The following is an 18664-nucleotide window of genomic DNA, read 5'->3' as shown; positions in this document are numbered from 1 at the left end:
TGGTGCATCCTGTCGCCCTGGAAGCTTCCTGCTGCGGCTCACGTCAGCGCGTCTGTCGCTGCCTGTTTGCAGCCTGCTGATACAAGCTGATACAGGCTGATACAAGCTGATACAGGGCTGATACAGGCTGATACAAGCTGATACAGGGCTGATACAGGCTGATACAGGCTGATACAGGCTGATACAGGGCTGATACAGGGCCGATACAGGCTGATACAGGCTGATACAGGGCCGATACAGGCTGATACAGGGCTGATACAGGCTGATACAGGGCTGATACAGGCTGATACAGGGCTGATACAGGGCTGATACAGGGCTGATACAGGCTGATACAGGTTGATACAGGGCTGATACAGGGCTGATACAGGGCCGATACAGGCTGATACAGGCCGATACAGGGCTCATACGGGCTGATACAGGCTGATACAGGGCTGATACAGGCTGATACAGGGCTGATACAGGCTGATACAGGGCTGATACAGGGTTGATACAGGCTGATACAGGGCTGATACAGGGCTGATACAGGCTGATACAGGGCTGATACAGGCCTGATACAGGGCGGATACAGGCTGATACAGGGCTGATACAGGCCTGATACAGGGCTGATAGAGGCTGATACAGGGCTGATACAGGCTGATACAGGGCTGATACAGGCTGATACAGGTTGATACAGGGCTGATACAGGGCTGAGTGTGATAACTGTTCACAGGGAATAAAGCCAGAAGAAGCGCTGAGGTGGAGCAGCGAGATCTTTGTGAGGAAGCGTCAGGAGCAGGGACAGCAGGTAGCTGCAACACAGACGGATCCAGTTTATTTTTGGACCTGGAGATCCTGCTGGCGTTCCGGATGCCGAGCTGATGTCACGTTTGTCAGCGTCAACATTCCGCCGCCTGCTTCGTCCTGAGGTCTGAGCCAGAGTTCTGAGCTGAGTCGGTGTGAGCCACCAGAACTGGACCAGGAGGTCTGGGGCCCAGAACCGGACTCTTTGATGTCTGCTGACCTCCCTCCAACCTCCTGAAGTCCAAACTTCTCCTCTCAACCAGGATCTGATACACTGATGTTCTGATTGAGGAGGAAGATGAGGATGATGATGGACAGACTCCCAAACGCTGCCATTGTTGTTCACACTTATTCTGACTGTGTTTCTGTTCCCACGTCCCCATTTGGACTCCACATCCAACCTTTGGTGTAGTTTGGAAGCCTTCAGTCCAGCTGGAGATCATAAACACCCCCTTTGCTCACATGTGCTGCTGTTCGTATGTGTGTTTCCAGGACAACCGGCTGGTTCAAACGCTCCATTTCCGTCACACGCTGACCCAACAAAAGCGCTCCGGTGTGTAAACGTGCAGATATTTAACGTTGTTGACGCTGAGAAACGAACAGGAACGAACTCTGACCTCTGTTGACATTTCAGGGTTTCACACATAATAATAATAATATTATAAATAATGTGAACATCTTTCATTTAGCACTCGAGTTAAAAGGAGCATTTTATCCCCAAACATCTCTAAAACAGCCGACTAACGTTGGTTTAGAGGTTTGACAGTGGATCGTTCACACATCAACGTCTATAAAAACACTCATTTTATTAGTAGAGAAGGAAAATAATCAGAAGAGACTCGTTCAAACAGCGAAGATCTCCTGTGTTTCAGCGCCACCGTGTGGTCGATCAGAGCCGAACCTGCAGGAACATGAAGAGGGACAGACGTGAGACAAGAGGACGGACGTGAGACAAGAGGACGGACGGGAGACAAGAGGACAGACGGGAGACAAGAGGACGGACGTGAGACAAGAGGACGGACGTGAGACAAGAGGACAGACGGGAGACAAGAGGACGGACGTGAGACAAGAGGACAGACGTGAGACAAGAGGACAGACGGGAGACAAGAGGACAGATGGGAGACAGTGGGACAGACGTGAGACAAGAGGACAGACGTGAGACAAGAGGACAGACGGGAGACAAGAGGACAGACGTGAGACAAGAGGACAGACGGGAGACAAGAGGACAGACGTGAGACAAGAGGACAGACGGGAGACAAGAGGACAGACGTGAGACAGTGGGACAGACGTGAGACAAGAGGACAGACGGGAGACAGTGGGACAGACGTGAGACAAGAGGACAGACGTGAGACAGTGGGACAGACGTGAGACAAGAGGACAGACGTGAGACAAGAGGACAGACGTGAGACAAGAGAGGAGGCTGCTGGTGCACCTGCGGACAGGTGACAACAACAAGGAGCTTTGGGTGTAGCAGGGAAACTTCCACCCAGAGCTCGGATGAAGCCGAGGGTGGAATGGGTGACGCCTGCTCTTCTCTGCCTCCACAGCCTGCACACCCGCCCAGCATGGAGCACTGGGCGAGTTCAAAGAGGAGGCGCGCGCACACACACGCACACACACACGCGCGCACACACAAACATACGCGCAAATATCACAACCTGGGGAAAAAAAACAAGACTTCTATTAGATCAAAATAGATTCAGGTTCACAAATGCGCGCACATTTTGTGGATTTCTTTCCAATAAAACGGGAGCTGATCATATTTGGTGCTGAACTCATTCTGTCAATTCTCCTGGTGACCCAGGAAATACAAACATCGACTCTTAAAAACCGATTTGAGGGAGTTATTCGCCTTAATGGGACCTTAATAGAACGTTGTCAGGAATCAGCAGATGCATTTCAGCAAAGGTAAAATGTCGAACTGACTACAAACCAAGGTCACCTCCAATAAATTTAAATAGTGCATATTTAAGGAATAAAAAGCATCTAATATGAAAATATTTACCGAAGAAAACCAACTCCTAGCCGGAGGATTATCCGTGCAGACGGCTGTAGACGTGGGGACAGAATCCTCTGGAAAGGAGCATTACCGGGTTGCCAGATTTGATGCTAAACAAAATTCCGCATTTACACCTGTCAAAAAAGAGCACAAACTAGGGAGCATCAAGAAAACTCTGAAGCCTAAAACGAAGCTTTATTTTGTTTTTCGGAAGTATATTCTCTGCACAGTTGTTTGATTTTAAATTTCACGTTGTATTTCCCTGTCATAAAATATGCACTTTGTCATTGGCATTGAAATTTCCCCTCAGCCCCACCGGTAGGGGGCGCCCGTTCCAGCCACCACAGAATAGACCAACGAAGAAGAGCGTTGGCGTCGTGACGTCACCAGATGACGTCCAGGCTCGGCAGAAATGGCGGACGAAGTTGAACAGGTTGGTTCATTGTTGTTGAATTAAGCTCTTTTATCACAACCAGTGACTTTAATCACTGGTTGACGCTGGTTAAACATGTTCCATGTTCTGTCCTACTTTTGGCACTCGGATCTTTGTAAAGTTAATCCTTACGGGAATGCTAACCTGTAAACATGAGGATGTGTTGGCCGGCGGGTCACGCTGGTTTATTTAAGGCATTTTTATGGTTCATTTACGTACATTTAGTTGTTTTTTTCCACGAGTGGGAGTCAAATCTATCTTGTGTTTTAAGTGGGTTGCTTTGATAAACCAGTAAACCCCGCCAGACCATAATGGTTCTCTTGATGTCATTAGTGGGCAGGAAAATTAATGGATTGGGCCAAATGTTTGAAATTGTAATGAATTGAAATGAATCATCATTAATAATTAAGTGATAAAGTACGTTTTCAAAAAACTTAGCCACGATTGTGAATTTTCAGATTCTTGTACTGTAAACATTTTATTTTTTACCATTTAACGGCCTTTTATCATGCAACACATTGTTTCCTTAAAGGAAATGACAGCTACCGTAGTTTAAAAACCCACCGTAGTTTAAAAAACCCTGTTATCTCCTGCAGCAACCAGCCACCAACACGGTCGAGGAGCCGTTAGATCTGATCAGACTCAGTCTGGATGAGCGGATCTACGTTAAAATGAGGAACGACCGTGAACTTCGGGGTCGGCTGCACGTACGTGGTTACTAAAATGTCTGAAGTGGCGGCTGCTTCTGTTCCGCCTCCAGAGGTTCAACAGTAGCCGGTCTTGTCTGCAGGCGTACGATCAGCACCTGAACATGATCCTGGGGGATGTGGAGGAGACGGTGACCACGGTGGAGATCGATGAGGAGACGTATGAAGAGCTGTACAAGGTGAAGCGTGTCCCTGCTGGTGACCACGTCCTCAGCTGGTTTGTGTTGTTTTTAATCTCCGCTCTTTGTATTTTAGTCCACAAAGAGGAACATCCCCATGCTGTTTGTGCGAGGGGACGGCGTCGTCCTCGTGGCTCCGCCCCTCCGCGTGGGTTAGCGGCGTGCCGCCACGGCGCAGGATCCTCCAGCATCGAGCATCTTTTGTGGGGCAGCAGATGTGACAGTTGTTGACTGTTTTGTGTTAAAGTGAATTCAGACACTGTTGGAAACGATTTGGCTCCTGCCTGAAGGGAAAATGACACATTTTGTAAGTTTCCTCATTTCTAGAGTCGTTTGTTCCTCAGCCATGATGGTTTCCTAAAGCTGAGCAGCTTAATTAGCTCAGGTCAAAGATCGTTTCCTTTGATGTCGCAGCAGATCCTCTCTTTGATCTTGAAATCTGCCGATTGAAACATTATTTTTGATGACGTGTTGCTCTGAACCCAGCAGGAATTAAAACTTGGGTTTCTCTCTAAATGCCCTCCGTTCTATTTTTAAAAAAAACATTTTTTCACATCTGATCAGTTTGCGTGTTCAGATTTGTTAAAGGCAGAAAAGTTTCTCATTTGGTTTTGATGACAAATAAAAAGGATTAATGTGAATTATGAGTCTCTGCTTTGATAGTTGTCATTCAATAGATGTTTGCAGATATAGCGAGACGGCGCCCGACTCCAGGAGCACCAATAACTCGCCATCAGAGCACCAGGCTTATTCTCAGGGTTGTAGGTTCAAGTCCCGGGTTGGAGGAGGTCTTTTAAGAAACAACTCTGTCCTCACACGACCTTTGACCTGAGAAACCAGAACTGAGCTGGTCTGAACTCCCCACTTGCATCACTATCGGGGCTGAAGCCTGACGTCTGATATGAATAAATGAGTGGAGACATGAAGTCAAACATGAAGCTTCCAGCAGGAACGTCGTGATTTTATTGTGATTTTTAAACGGGACACTGATGATCAAACAGAATAATCGATCAGAGCTGAAAGTTTCCATGTTCCATTCACAGATTTTCTTCACTTCACTTAAGATTAAGATGTACTTTATTCATCCCCGTGAGGAAATTGAATATTAAATTAAAAATAACTTCATCATAATTAAGAGCTAAAGACTTAAAATCCCAAGTCATTACAATATTATTCTTCACAGTTTCACAGTTAAGTCACTCATTTACTGAACATTTCTCCGATGCTATCGTAACCATGGAAACCACATTTCCAGCCAGCGACTCTGCAACCAAACGTCAGCGCCTCCTGCAGGCTGCCCCCTACAGGTCAGGAGGATATTGAAGTTTACTTAGGTTCTACAGAAAATAAACGCTGATCCAAGATCACCGTGTGGGGAAAAAGTGCTAATTAAGATTTAAAAAACTGGACAATGGTATTTGGTGCCCGGTGCTTAAACTTTAGACTGTAATGTTCACAAAAACAACTTAAACAGAAGAAATGAACAACTTTCTTGAACACAGTTGGATTTGTAGTCCTAAGAAAGGGGAGGAGCCACTGATTTAAATGGCGTCAATCATGTTTTGGACTACAATACCCAGCTGGTTCAAAATCCATGCATTACGATGGCATTTTGCTTTTTTTTGTTGCCAAATTTAAGCTTCTAAGGATCATCATCATCTTCTACTCTGTTAACACTAATCATGCTGGGGACTCACCTTTGGACAGCGTGTAGATGACGGCAGCGTTGAAGGTGTCTCCAGCTCCCAGAGTATCAACCAGACTTTCAGGAGGAAACGCATCAGAATGAACAATCAAACCGTCAGGACCCAAAGCATCTGCTCCTTTTTCTGCCCAGGCACATATCAGGACGGCCCTGAGACCGAGACAGGCCCACAACAAGGACACGTCAGACACTGGTCTCATCGGCAGCCATTTTCAGCAGAAAGATCAAAGTCACCCCTGTTTGACGCGAGGGTAGAATCCTCTCAGAGCAGCTTCGGCGGTCAGGAAGCCGAAGTGTCGCGCCACATCTTTACTGACAAACACCTGAAAAATCACAACCTTCAAACCAGACATCAACTCTGACAGCCAGTGTTGGGGGGGGGGGTGGGGGGTGCGCACCACGTCGCCGTGTGGGAACAGCTGGTAGAGCGGCTCTCTGGCCTTCTCGATCTCCACTGACACAGTGACTCTCTGCTGTGGCGGCACGGAGGCGTTGTGCACCTCCACCTGCTGCACCATCTTCACCTGCTCCTCAGCGTTTCGGCCCTGCAGACCAACAAATAATCAGGACGGAAGAACACTTAACGATAAAGACTGAAGCAGGTAAAACGCCCCCCTGCAGGCCCCAGGGGGTGCAGGAAGGGGTTGGACTCCCAGAGACAGACACCAGAGAGAAACAGGTGTGTCACGCATGCATGTGACACATGCGGCAGAGCCTGAGCGCTCACGTGTATGATGCAGGTGTGAGACTGGGGTCGCGAACCCCCCCAGTCCGCCAAACATCAGGAAACGATGTTTAAATGTCGCGGCTGGAAGGTTAAAAGATCAGCGCCTATACGTGTGTGTGTTCTATGTGGTACGCTGGTCGGTGCTGGTTCCAGGGCTTCCAGACCTTCACTCACCTCCAGGTGGACCCACTTAAACTGACGGAGGTCAACGTCAGAGAAGTTCTCCGCTGTGACGTCAGGAAGGTTCCTGACAGACAGGAAGAGGGAGTTAATGTTGTGATAGAGGACGAAGAGCCTCCTCCCTCCTCCTCATCAGGACCTCAGCGTCCACCGAGGCGTGAAGGCTGGGAGGGAGGAGCTTCTTCTGCAAACCACCAGCAGCAAAACACAAACTTTCTAAATAAATTCGGATTTCTTTTGATTTGGGATCTTTTTAGAGTCTGTCAGGGTTTTATGGAGGTGAAGCAGTTTTGATCACATGACTCATTTACAATCAGGTCCGTTTGGACATCAACGCTTTCACTTTAAACAGCCCATAAATTAAAGTACTACCGACAAATTTAGAGCCCAGAATTCCGGATCAGTTCACGGCAGGATTATCTGGAACCACCATCGACTCAGATTAGACCGGGTCACATTTTAGGCTTCAAGTCGAGCAACGTTCACTGAATCCCTGAAGGTTTTGATATGAAACGTAGTTTTCTGCCCTGATGATGCTCTCAGACTTGGTTCTGGGATAAAAGGTTTTCAGTGAATGTTGGTCGACTCCGACCAGCGGGCGGCTCGTCTTACGTGTCAAACAGAACAACGGTTCGAGATCCAGTGGTGGGACAGACCACACAACATGCACACGGAGTTTCACCTTTGACCTGCCAAACCACTGCAGAGACATCGATGGCACGTGACAGGAAGTCGTCCACGATGAAACTAGCAAGACAAATCAAGGATGCTTCAACCCGCTCATAAAACCCCAGACAGACAAAACCGAGGGCGGGTCAGAGCTGATCCAACATGGAGGTCCTGCCTGCAAGAGGGAGTTATTCTCACACACACACTCACACACACACACACACACACACCTGTTCATGTGGAGGATAGTGCGGCTTCCTGTGCAGACGTTACTGATGACCACAGAAGCTGGAAGGACACACTGAGCGTGCTCAGAAACCAGAGACACGTCTATGAGGAACTTCTGAAAATCCTCCAAAATAAAACTACAGACAGGGAAGTGATTGACATCTGGGGATTTTCAACATAAAACTACAGCAGCAGACAGGTGAGACACATTTGCCCTCAGCGTTATCACTTAGCAAAACACGTTCTTTAGTGTATCAAAGATATTTGTGTGGGTATTTTACCCTAATCACACTTTATGATAACTTTCTGTTTTACATGTTTACATATTTTAACACTATTACCATGGAACACCTTTAGTAGCAACTATAAAGATGTCTGTATGCTTTTAACATCCCAACAACTTTACAGATACAGCACATTACAGATACTTAAATTAAATTACAAGGCGAGCCATCACTTACTTGGCTACGGGACCAGCAGCCAGTGAGCCCATGAAGGCACTAGAGGCCCCCAGGAGGGACAGCACCGTGCAGGAGTTTGAAGCATTTCCTCCTCTTTGCCACCGCTGAGACAAACACCTGCAAATGAGATTTCTTAATGACCAAACCAAGTTTTTCATTCCAGTTTTACCACCTAGTCGAGGGTGGCGGAACAATCTTTCAGCAGTCTGTTCACACCCGGAAGACATTCGTTGACGCACAGTTGAACACAGTACGACGTCTAGTAACGCGCATATTCTTACAATAACTAAACAGGGATACATTTATGACGGGATGTTGGACTCTAACACTGCAAATAACCGCGCTATTTAAACAGTAGATGCTTCATGCTGCTTGATTGAAATGTCTCAATAATAACAAACAAACCCATCCCGGATGCTCGATCAGCTGAGAGCGATAGCATTAGCCACATGCTAACCTGCTGTCGGTGTCTTCTTCTGGATATTTGTCAACCACGTTGATGATGTCGAGACAAACCAGCCCGACGCACAGAATCTTCTTCTGCTCTTCCATTTCGAACTACACACAAACACAAACTGGACTTTGACACAAATGTTTCATTATCAGAGGAAATCAACTAAACAGGGCTTCCTGTCAGCATACCTTACAAAATAAGAGTCTTATTTGGCCAGTTCATTACTGACAAAGATAATAAGATCATATTAGTAATGCAGAATTTGTTAAAAGCCCATTTAAGATTGAAGTAAATGAATAGTTTAAAATAATTTATTAAATCACCAAGCTTTTGTCTGTATTTCTCTAGATTTGAAGCATTAATACTTTGAATTTACTCTGTATTTCAAGAGCCTGAACCTAGTAGAATAAAGTAATATTTTGGACCCAAAAGCAGCACTCTGGAGAGCTGGGACCGTTGGTAATGACCTTTATTAGTACACAGGCAGACAAGGAAGCACAGGAAACAGTCCGTTCTTCAGGCCCAGGGGCCACTCAAAGTCTGTGGGTTTCAGGCTCGGGGGGGTGGAGTGGAGCCGGAATGCGGAACCGAGGGGGGAGGACGTGAACCCTCGGAACCGTACAGTCCCGTTTACAGCGGGCAGGAGTGACAGAGAGGGGCTGACAGGAGAGGAGGCCGACGATGTAGCGGAGCAGACTGGGGACGAGCAGCAGAGAAGTCGGGGCCAGGTGAGCAGACAGGGACCAGGAATGCTGGGGCAGAAGCTGCGGTCAGGGACGGAAGGCTGGTGAGTTACCGGGAGACGGGCGGTGCAGGCAGGTCAGGGGCAGACAGGTCAGGGGCAAACAGGTCAGGGGCAGGCAGGTCAGGGGCAGACAGGTCAGGGGCAGGCAGGTCAGGGGCAAACAGGTCAGGGGCAAACAGGTCAGGGGCAGGCAGGTCAGGGGCAGGCAGGTCAGGGCCAAACAGGTCAGGGGCAGGCAGGTCAGGGGCAAACAGGTCAGGGGCAGGTAGGTCAGGGGCAAACAGGTCAGGGGCAGGCAGGTCAGGGGCAGGCAGGTCAGGGGCAAACAGGTCAGGGGCAGGCAGGTCAGGGGCAAACAGGTCAGGGGCAGGCAGGTCAGGGGCAGGCAGGTCAGGGGCAAACAGGTCAGGGGCAGGCAGGTCAGGGGCAAACAGGTCAGGGGCAGGCAGGTCAGGGGCAGGCAGGTCAGGGGCAAACAGGTCAGGGGCAGGCAGGTCAGGGGCAAACAGGTCAGGGGCAGGCAGGTCAGGGGCAGGCAGGTCAGGGGCAAACAGGTCAGGGGCAGGCAGGTCAGGGGCAAACAGGTCAGGGGCAGGCAGGTCAGGGGCAGGCAGGTCAGGGGCAAACAGGTCAGGGGCAGGCAGGTCAGGGGCAAACAGGTCAGGGGCAGGCAGGTCAGGGGCAGGCAGGTCAGGGGCAAACAGGTCAGGGGCAAACAGGTTCGGCAAGGTCAGGCAGATCAGGGCTGGAGAGTCTTGCATGGAAACGCAGAAGAACAATCTGGCAAAGACTTCAGGGGAGAGTTCAGGGGAGGCTAATAAGCAGGGGCAGGTAGAGTGGAGCAGGGGCAGGTGGAGTGGAGCAGGGGCAGGTGGAGTGGAGCAGGGGCAGGTGGAGTGGAGCAGGGGCAGGGAGAGTGGAGCAGGGGCAGGTGGAGTGGAGCAGGGGCAGGGAGAGTGGAGCAGGGGCAGGGAGAGTGGAAAATTACTGGGGCAGAGGAGCAGGAAGGACCTGGGGGGGCTGTGACACCGTCATTGTTTCTGTTTTTATCTTTCAGATACAAATGAAGCCAAATGTCTTTGTATCATAAAGCTCAAATCTTGCTGCCCACACCAGCAACACGATGTTCAGCCTTGAATTCTGCCACCTCAGCGGTTCAGACCCAACGGAGGGCGTCGGGGACTTCCCCTCATCTGATCAGGAAACGTGTCTCAGATGGAGCGGTTTGTTAATGCCTCATTTTAATGCATTTTTTCTGTCTGAGCAGGAATTAAAAATCTCTTTGAGTGGTCACAAAGCAGATTTGGGATATTTAAAGCCTGATTCCACTAATGCTCTTTCGTCACTGTGGTTACAGCTTCACAGGAACTGCTTGTAGAGTTCCAGCCTCTTGTGATTTACATTCAAACTGCTGCGTAAATGTTATTATTAATTATTATTCTGATGCTGCTCAGTCACGTAGCAGAAGAAAGCTGAGCAGCACCGTCCAGGGAGCGCAGCGGTGGCCCCCACAAAGGACCTTGATCAACAGCTACATGATATAAATATGGAGCTGATGTGCTGTTGCAACCACGGGGTGGCGCTGTAGACCCCAAAGAGCCAGGACGCGCGCACACACGCTCTTCACCGTTCACACACTGGCGGCAGCACCGTCCTTGACTGGTGGAATGTTTCCATGTTATTCTAACTGTGGGACCAGAGCTGGTCGTCTGAGCCTGAACCTCGTTCTGTGAGAAGAATAAAGAAAAGTGCGGATTCGGGCCAACATGCTAACACGCTAACATGCTAACGTGACTGACAGGAGCGCGACACATAGCAGCTCCCCGACGGTTCAACAGTTTGTGATATTCCAGCCACTTTCCGACGGAATTCTCAGCAAACACGTGAAGCGAGCGACTGCCACACGTCTCCACGACCTGTGTCGGTGGTATTTTTACCTCTGATGCTCCGCGGCCACATCGCTCAGCGTTCACACTGGCGCTAACAATGTCTCTGAAGTTATTTTCCTCCTGCGCTCCGCTACAACGCGCCCCCCCGGCCTCATTATTTCAGGATTAGAGAGGATGACATGTGAGTGGAAAGTTATCCTGGACGCAGACAGCTTAGGCCGCGTGTGCACTCGGCATTTAAACATCGTTGTGCACTTCTGGAAAAATGTTACATGTGTGAGGCTGATGCTGCCCAACAAGGAGACAGAAGACACACAACCACAATATACACGCAACATGTGGCGGAAAAGTCAGCATTCCGGACCTCATAATAGTGATACGATAAGATTAATACGCAGGTTTGGTGCGATTCTTGAGAAACTCTTCAAGCTTCTGATAATCTGCATCCACCGTTTAAAACGAACGGTGTTGAACTGAGTCATCAGAGATAAAAACAGGCACATGACAGAGGTGTGTCACATGGTGAAACACTGCTGAAGAACAACTGCAGACAGACGAACACGTCGAGCACGTACGAACACAAGAGCACACACACACACACACACACATACACGCACGCACGCACGCACGCACACACACACACATGCACGCACACACACACACACACACACACGCTCTCTCTCTCTTTTCTAATGGAGATGCCAGAAATAACACCTCCTTCACAGCGTTTCTGTTTTTCACACGAGGAGCCCAAACAGGACCAGAACCAGACTTTCACCCTCTACTGGACCCTACGTTGCTTCTCTGGATTCTGGATTCTTCTGTCCTGTGGATGTGGAGCTCGTGATCACCTGTGGAACATCTGTATCATGCTATGGATGTGAGGCGCAGCTCCGTAAGGTGCATGAAGCGTGTAGCAGCAGCAACTTCAGGGCGGCCCCTGAGGGGGGCCCCAGGGGCCCCCAGAATGGCCTTGAGGCCCCCAGAATGGCCCCAGGGGCCCCCAGAATGACCTTGGGGCCCCCAGAATGGCCCCTGAGGCCCCCAGAATGGCCCTGCGGCCCCCAGAATGGCCCTGAGGCCCCCAGAATGGCCCCTGAGGCCCCTAGAATGGCCCTGAGACCCCCAGAATGGCCCCTGAGGCCCCCAGAATGGCCCTGAGGCCCCCAGGATGGCCCATCAGGCCCCCAGAATGGCCCTGAGGCCCCCAGAATGGCCCCTGAGGCCCCTAGAATGGCCCTGAGACCCCCAGAATGGCCCCTGAGGCCCCCAGAATGGCCCTGAGGCCCCCAGGATGGCCCCTGAGGCCCCTAGAATGGCCCTGAGACCCCCAGAATGGCCCCTGAGGCCCCCAGAATGGCCCATCAGGCCCCCAGAATGGCCCTGAGACCCCCAGAATGGCCCCTGAGGCCCCCAGAATGGCCCTGAGGCCCCCAGGATGGCCCATCAGGCCCCTAGAATGGCCCTGAGACCCCCAGAATGGCCCCTGAGGCCCCCAGAATGGCCCTGAGGCCCCCAGGATGGCCCATCAGGCCCCCAGAATGGCCCTGAGGCCCCCAGGATGGCCCATCAGGCCCCCAGAATGGCCCTGAGGCCCCCAGAATGGCCCTGAGGCCCCCAGAATGGCCCCTGAGGCTCTGAGTGCTGATCATCTTCACACAGAAGCACAGCGCTGCTGGGCTTCCTCCTGGCGAACTGCTACTGTATCCTAAAGGCCAAATGCCATAAAGACCCAACACAGGATCTCCCAGCAGGGTTCCTCGGGGCTCCTGAGGTCACCTGGCAGGTCCGGGGAGCGGCCTCGTCTTGCTGAGGCTGGATGAAGGTAGCGTCCTTCTCAGCCGCCTTTTGCTGCCCCTGACAGCCTAAAGCCGCTGACTTATCGCTGTTATTCTACGTGCACCTTATATAACAACATGTCACGGCTCATTTGAACTGTCGTTTACGCCGTTTGGTCTCGTTTGATCATCACATGAAGACCCGAATCCTTGGAGTTTCTTCTTTGTAGCTGACAAGTCAGAACATCTGTATCACCAACTCATTTGGCCGGAGGAAGAGTCATCGAGGAAGAACAAATAAACACGGCGTGGAGCAGGAAAGGAGCCCAGAGGGAAAGGTTACACAAGAGCGATGCCTCTTTCTGCTGCCTCCCTCTGAACCAACAAAGGACAATCCCGTTTATTACGTAACCGTTTAATACAAGCGAACATGTGTTGCTCTTTACATGGTAAAAACACTTTTCATCAATATGTTTTACAACATGTGTTTGGCTTTGAAATCCAGACCTTCAGGTTCCTCTTGTGTCAGAAGCTTTAATCAGATCGGCACCAGGACTTAAATGTCCCGTGCACGAATGCGTCCATGTGTTCTACACGTGTCTAATTTAGCTGGAGGCAGCAGTGAATCATGGGATCAGGAGTCTTCTGCAGCCTTTGTGTTAAAGCGTCCAAAGGCTGAAAAACGCCCAAACTGAGAATTTTCCTCCGCAAGAAGAAACTTTAAACGCAACTTTAAACTCTGACACTTGCTCAAAATCCTTTAGTTGCTAATTTGTCAAAGTAATGACTAACAAAGTATCATGTTGACTTGGATTGAAACTGTGCCTCAGAGTCAGGACCAGCCTGTAAAAGCCTCCACGCGTTGGGGAAATAGCAACTGTAACCAGCTTTATACATCTAGCTGCTCATTTCTCAGAGCTCTTTCTAACAGACCAGGACGCCGATGACGCCTCCACGATGACGCGTCCACCATGACGCGTCCACGCTCATTAACTGCCCCTTCTTGCAGCTTTGTTACGACGGCAGGAATGACAGCGTCCACTCGTGATGGAGTTAGCTTCAGGTTAGCTTCAGGTTCTTCCTGACGCCACCGACGTGGACAAAACGAGGCTCGTCGTGTTTGACGTGCCATAAAGATCTGGTTACGATGGTCCACTTCACTTGAATTAATTGTCTAATGTTTTATTCTCAAGGATGCCGCAACAGTGTAGAACAAAAAGTCCTGGAAATTTTTCAGTTTGTATGAGATAAGATGCAGAATCCCGCTAAAACGGTTAGCAAAAGCTGTCATTTGGGGTTAATTCCATGATTTTAACAGGAAAATTAGATTCTGCTGAAGTTCACAGGTCAGACTCAGGAGTGAGGGTGATCCGTGACCCCCCCGTTGGGGTCAGGGTTAGGCCAACGTGCACCTCGCTGCAGAAGAAGCTGCTGCCTTCAGGCCATCATCAGGTGCACCTACATAAACACCCGGACAAGCGGGGCAACGGCAGCTCAGAGAGCCTTTACGCAACGCCGTAGTTTCACCTACAGCAAACATTCATGTTATATAACCTGCAGCACGGCTCCTCTGGCTCCGCCCTCCTGTCAGACCACTCTGTCATTCACAGGAAATACCCCTGAAGGCCTCAACCTGCATTAAAACACACACCTGAACGGGAGGAAGCAAATGTTCTGCCTCTCTCTGCTCGTCTGTCCTCACCTGCCGGGAACAAGACACTTGAGCCCATCAGATGATTCTTTAAATATTATAAGAGATGACAGGAAGAGGTTAGATCCACACGGAGCTCAGCAGGGAAGTCACGTTGTTCTGACTGTGTGTGTTTTGTCTGCATCACACTGTGGGCTCCACAAAGCACAAAACACTTTTCAAAGCTTGCAACACTAGAAATTCTGCCTCATGCTGGATGTTTGTCCACTAATTCAAAGCGTAGAAACACAAAGTGTCCACAGCACCAGTGAAACGCCCACGTGGAAGCAGATCCCCTGTAGATCGGTAAAAAAAGGCCTCCAACTGACCTGGTCCATGCAGGTTGTGGTCCACCTGTGGGCTCCTGCCTCGACTCCTGTCTCTTCTGGAAGAACGTAGTAAGAACCTGAGGTCCCACACAGATCTGCCCCTACTCTCCTTTTCCAGCCTCTCCTCCCTCCTTCCTTACCAACATGCCTCCTTCGTCTCCTTTGACCCACAGCAGCAGCGGCCCCAGTGGCGGTGGTGGTCAACAGCCGCTATGGCCTAATTCCCCTCCTGTGTTTCACCTGTGTCTAAGTGTGTCTGCCCCCCTTCGTGTCACTAACTGGTTCATCATTCCTGGCCGGTGATCCCCTCTGGCTGTCAGTGCCGGCCGTCTGTGGAATGCAGCAGTGACATACGGCAGCATCTGCTCCGCCAGAACAACATAGTTCAGATGAACAAGCTGTGGTTTCGACAGCTGAACCCGGGTTCTCGGGCGTTTAAAGGCAAGACTACTGTGATTGCATCCGAATTAAAACCAGACCATCGGGCACCGGTTGTTCCTGACAGCCTCAGAACCTGGTGTTCTATTTACATGACGCCCCTCCTACAGCCAATAATATCTCTTCGCACCAGGCAAAAACCTTTCAATATAATATGGGGCGGATTGCGCAAGAAATCGAGGCGAGGCGATTGATGGGGGGGGGGGGGGGGGGGGGCGAGTGGTCGCGTCCCTGGGTTGGAACAGGAAATCCACAAATTTTGTCTGTGGAAACGGTTGAAATCGTATAGAACATAGTTGTTCGTCACAGGCCGGTGGAGGAATATTTGCTTTTCAGTCATGTGATCGTGGCGCCGGCCCCCTCGTGAACCAGCTCTAAAACTGGTTGCTTTGGCTCAGCTGACTGGTCCAAACGGATCACTGGTGAACAGCGCTGTCGACGCAGAAGCGCCTCTGTGTTTTTGCTGAGCTTTTTCATTATCATAAAATATTTAAATGATTAATGTCTCATTCAAATAAGGTTTCTGTAATGACAGTTGTTTTACGCAGTGTGGTTGCGGGTGCTACGCCCAGCCCGGAGGGCTCCTACTCTAGAAAAATGTCCTGCATGGTTGAACCTGCTGGAAGAACAAAGCCTCCCCAGCATGAAGAGCAGCACCGGAGGAGCTCAGACCTCCACCAGGCTCTCAATGGAACCAGCTCAAAGAAGAAGAAAGAACTCCTGAAGCAGGAGGAGCTCCAGGAGGAGCTGGAAGGAGCAAAGCATCGGCCCGATATCCCTCCTAAACCCCCCCCCACAGGTCCAGCTGACACCTCGCCTTTAATGATCAAAGCCCCGCAGCCTTGAGCTTTGGTAGATCAAAGGTCAAAGCCCCTCCAGAACATCACCCAAACATAATCATTTGTTCCTTGGCCCATTATCGTTTCATGGAATTTTCAGCGACATCTGGATGTCCCATGACCTCTTTGGTGGAGGTCATTGGTGCAGGTAGTGCAACAAACAGCGCCACCTATCGCCAACAGGTGGTGCTGCAGCACCCTCAGCACCCACCTCCCAGCACTCCTGGTTGTCCTGCAGCTGGCCAGTAAGAGAACCTGTTCCAGGCTAGAACCAGACCTCAAGGATCTGCAGGGATTTGAGATGTTTTTTATGACATGTGTCCAAATGTCCAGAACTTTCAACAGGTTCACTGTCAGGATTTCTCCCCATGAAATGATGGAGGGGCCACATTTCACCAGCCAGTGGGAGGCCAAAATGCACCTTCTCACTCATTTGAAGGCGTCACCTGACTCTCTGGTGTTCCACCTGAATGGTTAAAAACCTCCACACTTGTAGAGTTGTGAGGTCTAAAAGTAAAATAAACCAGGCTGAGAGAAGTAGGTCTGACAGGTAATCAGCCTGTGCAGCTCCAGAGGTTCCTCAGAGGTTCCTCAGAGGTTCCTCAGAGGTTCCTCCCAGGAGAATCACCATCATGGCCTCTCCAACAGTTCACTGCTGCGTGACAAAGGCTTCAGAAGAACACAGCTCTGTCCCAGAATGCATTGCAACATGTTGCCTGCCTCGGGGACGGAGCGTCTTTGTGCAGCAGTGATAATTACCATGATGACACTGTCAAAAGCTGCTTGGCAACAACACAAAAGCCTTCAGGAACTCCTTCAAAAATCTTTCGTTCTTTTGTGTTTCATATTTCTGAGAAGAGTGTGGCTTCCAGACGTGGTGTCTGCATTAAAGAGGAAGGTGTTGAGCAAACACCAAAGGTCCTCCTGCTCCTGACAAACACATCCTGCTTTTTCTCTGTTTGCTCAGCCATAAAGCGCCCGTGGCGCCGTTGCCAGATGCACATCTGGATACGGTCCTGGTTCTTCACACGTGCTGGACTTCAGTGGCAAAAGGGAACAGTCAAACTATGGGATGTGTAGCTGTGGTGTACTGCTCCATGCAGAAGAAGCATCACACAACATTCAAACTGACCCTCCTTGATCATTTTAAAAACACGCACGCTCAGCTGTCACATGCTCGTTGACACTGTAGCTGAAACCTGTTGGAACAGAAATTTCATTCCACAGAATGAATCAGCCACCGCCCATCAATCTTTAGATCTGATGTGACGATACAACGCGTGAGTCACATTAGCGGCGTGTTCCTCCTGTAGACCCGTTGAGTCTTTGGTTGAACCTTTTCTCAACACTACGGGACGCCTCCTCTGCTCTCTACCTTGGATTGAAAGCTTTTATGTCTTCCAAAGATAACAGCTAACAAATGTTGCCCAGTTTATAGTTGTGCGCTTCACACGACAGCTGCTGCGTCAGGACCAGCGTGACTGTTGGGTCTCTGTTCTCTGTTCCTCAGGATGCTTTGTTGCAGTTTACTGCTCCTCCCCGGCTGCTCAGAGGGGTCAGATGACGGCCGCTAATCTCTGGACGGCCTGCTGCTTGCTTATGTGGGATTAAATGCTAACGTGCCTCCCTCGTGTACGAACCCCCCCCCCCAACCCCAAACCAACAAGTGGGTGAACTATGTGGTGTCAACCATTTGCCCCATTTTTGTTTGTTTAAAACTAGTTTTTTCCGTTTATTATTTACAGCAAGTGTAGCTTCCGGGTACGTTCGTTAGCAAGAATGTCCCATTTTAATGTAGTGACGACGTCCAACACTGCGGGTGGACTGAGATTTCTATGAGACATTTTATTAACAAATAGAAATCAGGACATAAACAAAACAAGATTGAAACGCGTGTCTCGGTGAGCTTGATTTGCAAGTTATTTTCACAATGACGCGCATCTTGTGGGCAGGCCACAGCTGTCGTTGCCTCCCTGCCTGGCCTCGATGCTCTGCTGGAGGCCCCAGCAGCCTCTAGGGCCCGACTGGCGTGCACGCTGCCATCCAAAGTCCACCTGACAGGTATTAATACAACACAGCACACACATTCTTTTATTTGTGTTGGGGGCAGCCCTGAAGGTGGTGGGGTGAGCAGATTACAGCAGGTTAGGAGAAAATTCCAAAGGCTGTTCTACAATCAGACTCCGATCACATGACCTTAAGCAGATTAGACGTTTGAATTTCATTCAGTTAAAACCACACTTCTTTTTGTCCGTGAGAGGAGGGGCAGCATTTCAGATGCCACCTCTGCTCACATAAACGGGCAGGTTTTCAAATGGAGCCTTTCTGATACGGGCCAACAGGCCGTTAAAGGGAGGGGCTTTATTTGAATCTGTTCGCCCATGATTAAACTGGTCAGCTTTAGGAATAGCTTTTCTTTCATTCCTGTCACTGA

General features: G+C 49.9%; 2 protein-coding genes and 1 long non-coding RNA gene across 4 annotated transcripts; 1 reads left to right on the top strand and 2 right to left on the bottom strand.

Annotated features, from left to right (window-relative positions):
* Positions 1-1563: 1563 nt before the first annotated feature.
* LOC115246935 (uncharacterized) lies at positions 1564-3071 on the bottom strand. The gene is made up of 3 exons (XR_003886035.1): positions 2786-3071; positions 2213-2438; positions 1564-1681 (listed from the first exon to the last, which is right to left on the bottom strand). It is a non-coding gene; the product is annotated as an uncharacterized lncRNA (long non-coding RNA).
* An 18-nt stretch (positions 3072-3089) lies between these two features.
* Positions 3090-4743, top strand: lsm3 (LSM3 homolog, U6 small nuclear RNA and mRNA degradation associated). The gene is made up of 4 exons (XM_003978505.3): positions 3090-3212; positions 3809-3919; positions 4003-4098; positions 4175-4743. The coding sequence occupies exons 1-4, from the start codon at positions 3192-3194 to the stop codon at positions 4253-4255; spliced, it is 309 nt and encodes a 102-aa protein (XP_003978554.1). The 5' UTR covers positions 3090-3191; the 3' UTR covers positions 4256-4743.
* A 282-nt stretch (positions 4744-5025) lies between these two features.
* On the bottom strand, positions 5026-15397 carry khk (ketohexokinase). Of its 2 annotated transcripts, none has more exons than XM_011619842.2 (10): positions 14954-15397; positions 8526-8626; positions 8069-8185; positions 7610-7744; positions 7323-7457; positions 6705-6777; positions 6202-6348; positions 6038-6126; positions 5796-5953; positions 5026-5399 (listed from the first exon to the last, which is right to left on the bottom strand). In XM_011619842.2, the coding sequence occupies exons 1-10, from the start codon at positions 14960-14962 to the stop codon at positions 5299-5301; spliced, it is 1065 nt and encodes a 354-aa protein (XP_011618144.2). In that variant the 5' UTR covers positions 14963-15397; the 3' UTR covers positions 5026-5298. The 2 variants fall into 2 exon arrangements, with proteins under 2 accessions (XP_011618144.2, XP_029682769.1); XM_029826909.1 differs by lacking the exon at positions 7323-7457 and adding an exon at positions 14586-14636 and having other exon boundaries at positions 14954-15395.
* Between the last annotated feature and the right edge of the window lie 3267 nt (positions 15398-18664).

This window comes from Takifugu rubripes, chromosome 19 (genome assembly GCF_901000725.2).
Source record: "Takifugu rubripes chromosome 19, fTakRub1.2, whole genome shotgun sequence".
In the NCBI taxonomy this organism is placed as follows: Eukaryota; Metazoa; Chordata; class Actinopteri; order Tetraodontiformes; family Tetraodontidae; genus Takifugu; species Takifugu rubripes.
The sequence above is the reverse complement of the archived record's forward strand: the minus strand, read 5'-3'. Positions and strand labels throughout refer to the sequence as shown.

Coding starts and splice junctions, on each gene's coding strand:
- khk (XM_011619842.2), bottom strand. Junction 7,745..8,068: donor GCTGCTGGTCCCGTAGCCAA/GTAAGTGATGGC, acceptor CCCTGTCTGTAG/TTTTATTTTGGAGGATTTTC. Junction 7,458..7,609: donor ACTATCCTCCACATGAACAG/GTGTGTGTGTGT, acceptor TTGTCTTGCTAG/TTTCATCGTGGACGACTTCC.
- lsm3 (XM_003978505.3), top strand. CDS start 3,192: ATGGCGGACGAAGTTGAACAG. Junction 3,213..3,808: donor TGGCGGACGAAGTTGAACAG/GTTGGTTCATTG, acceptor TATCTCCTGCAG/CAACCAGCCACCAACACGGT. Junction 3,920..4,002: donor AACTTCGGGGTCGGCTGCAC/GTACGTGGTTAC, acceptor TCTTGTCTGCAG/GCGTACGATCAGCACCTGAA.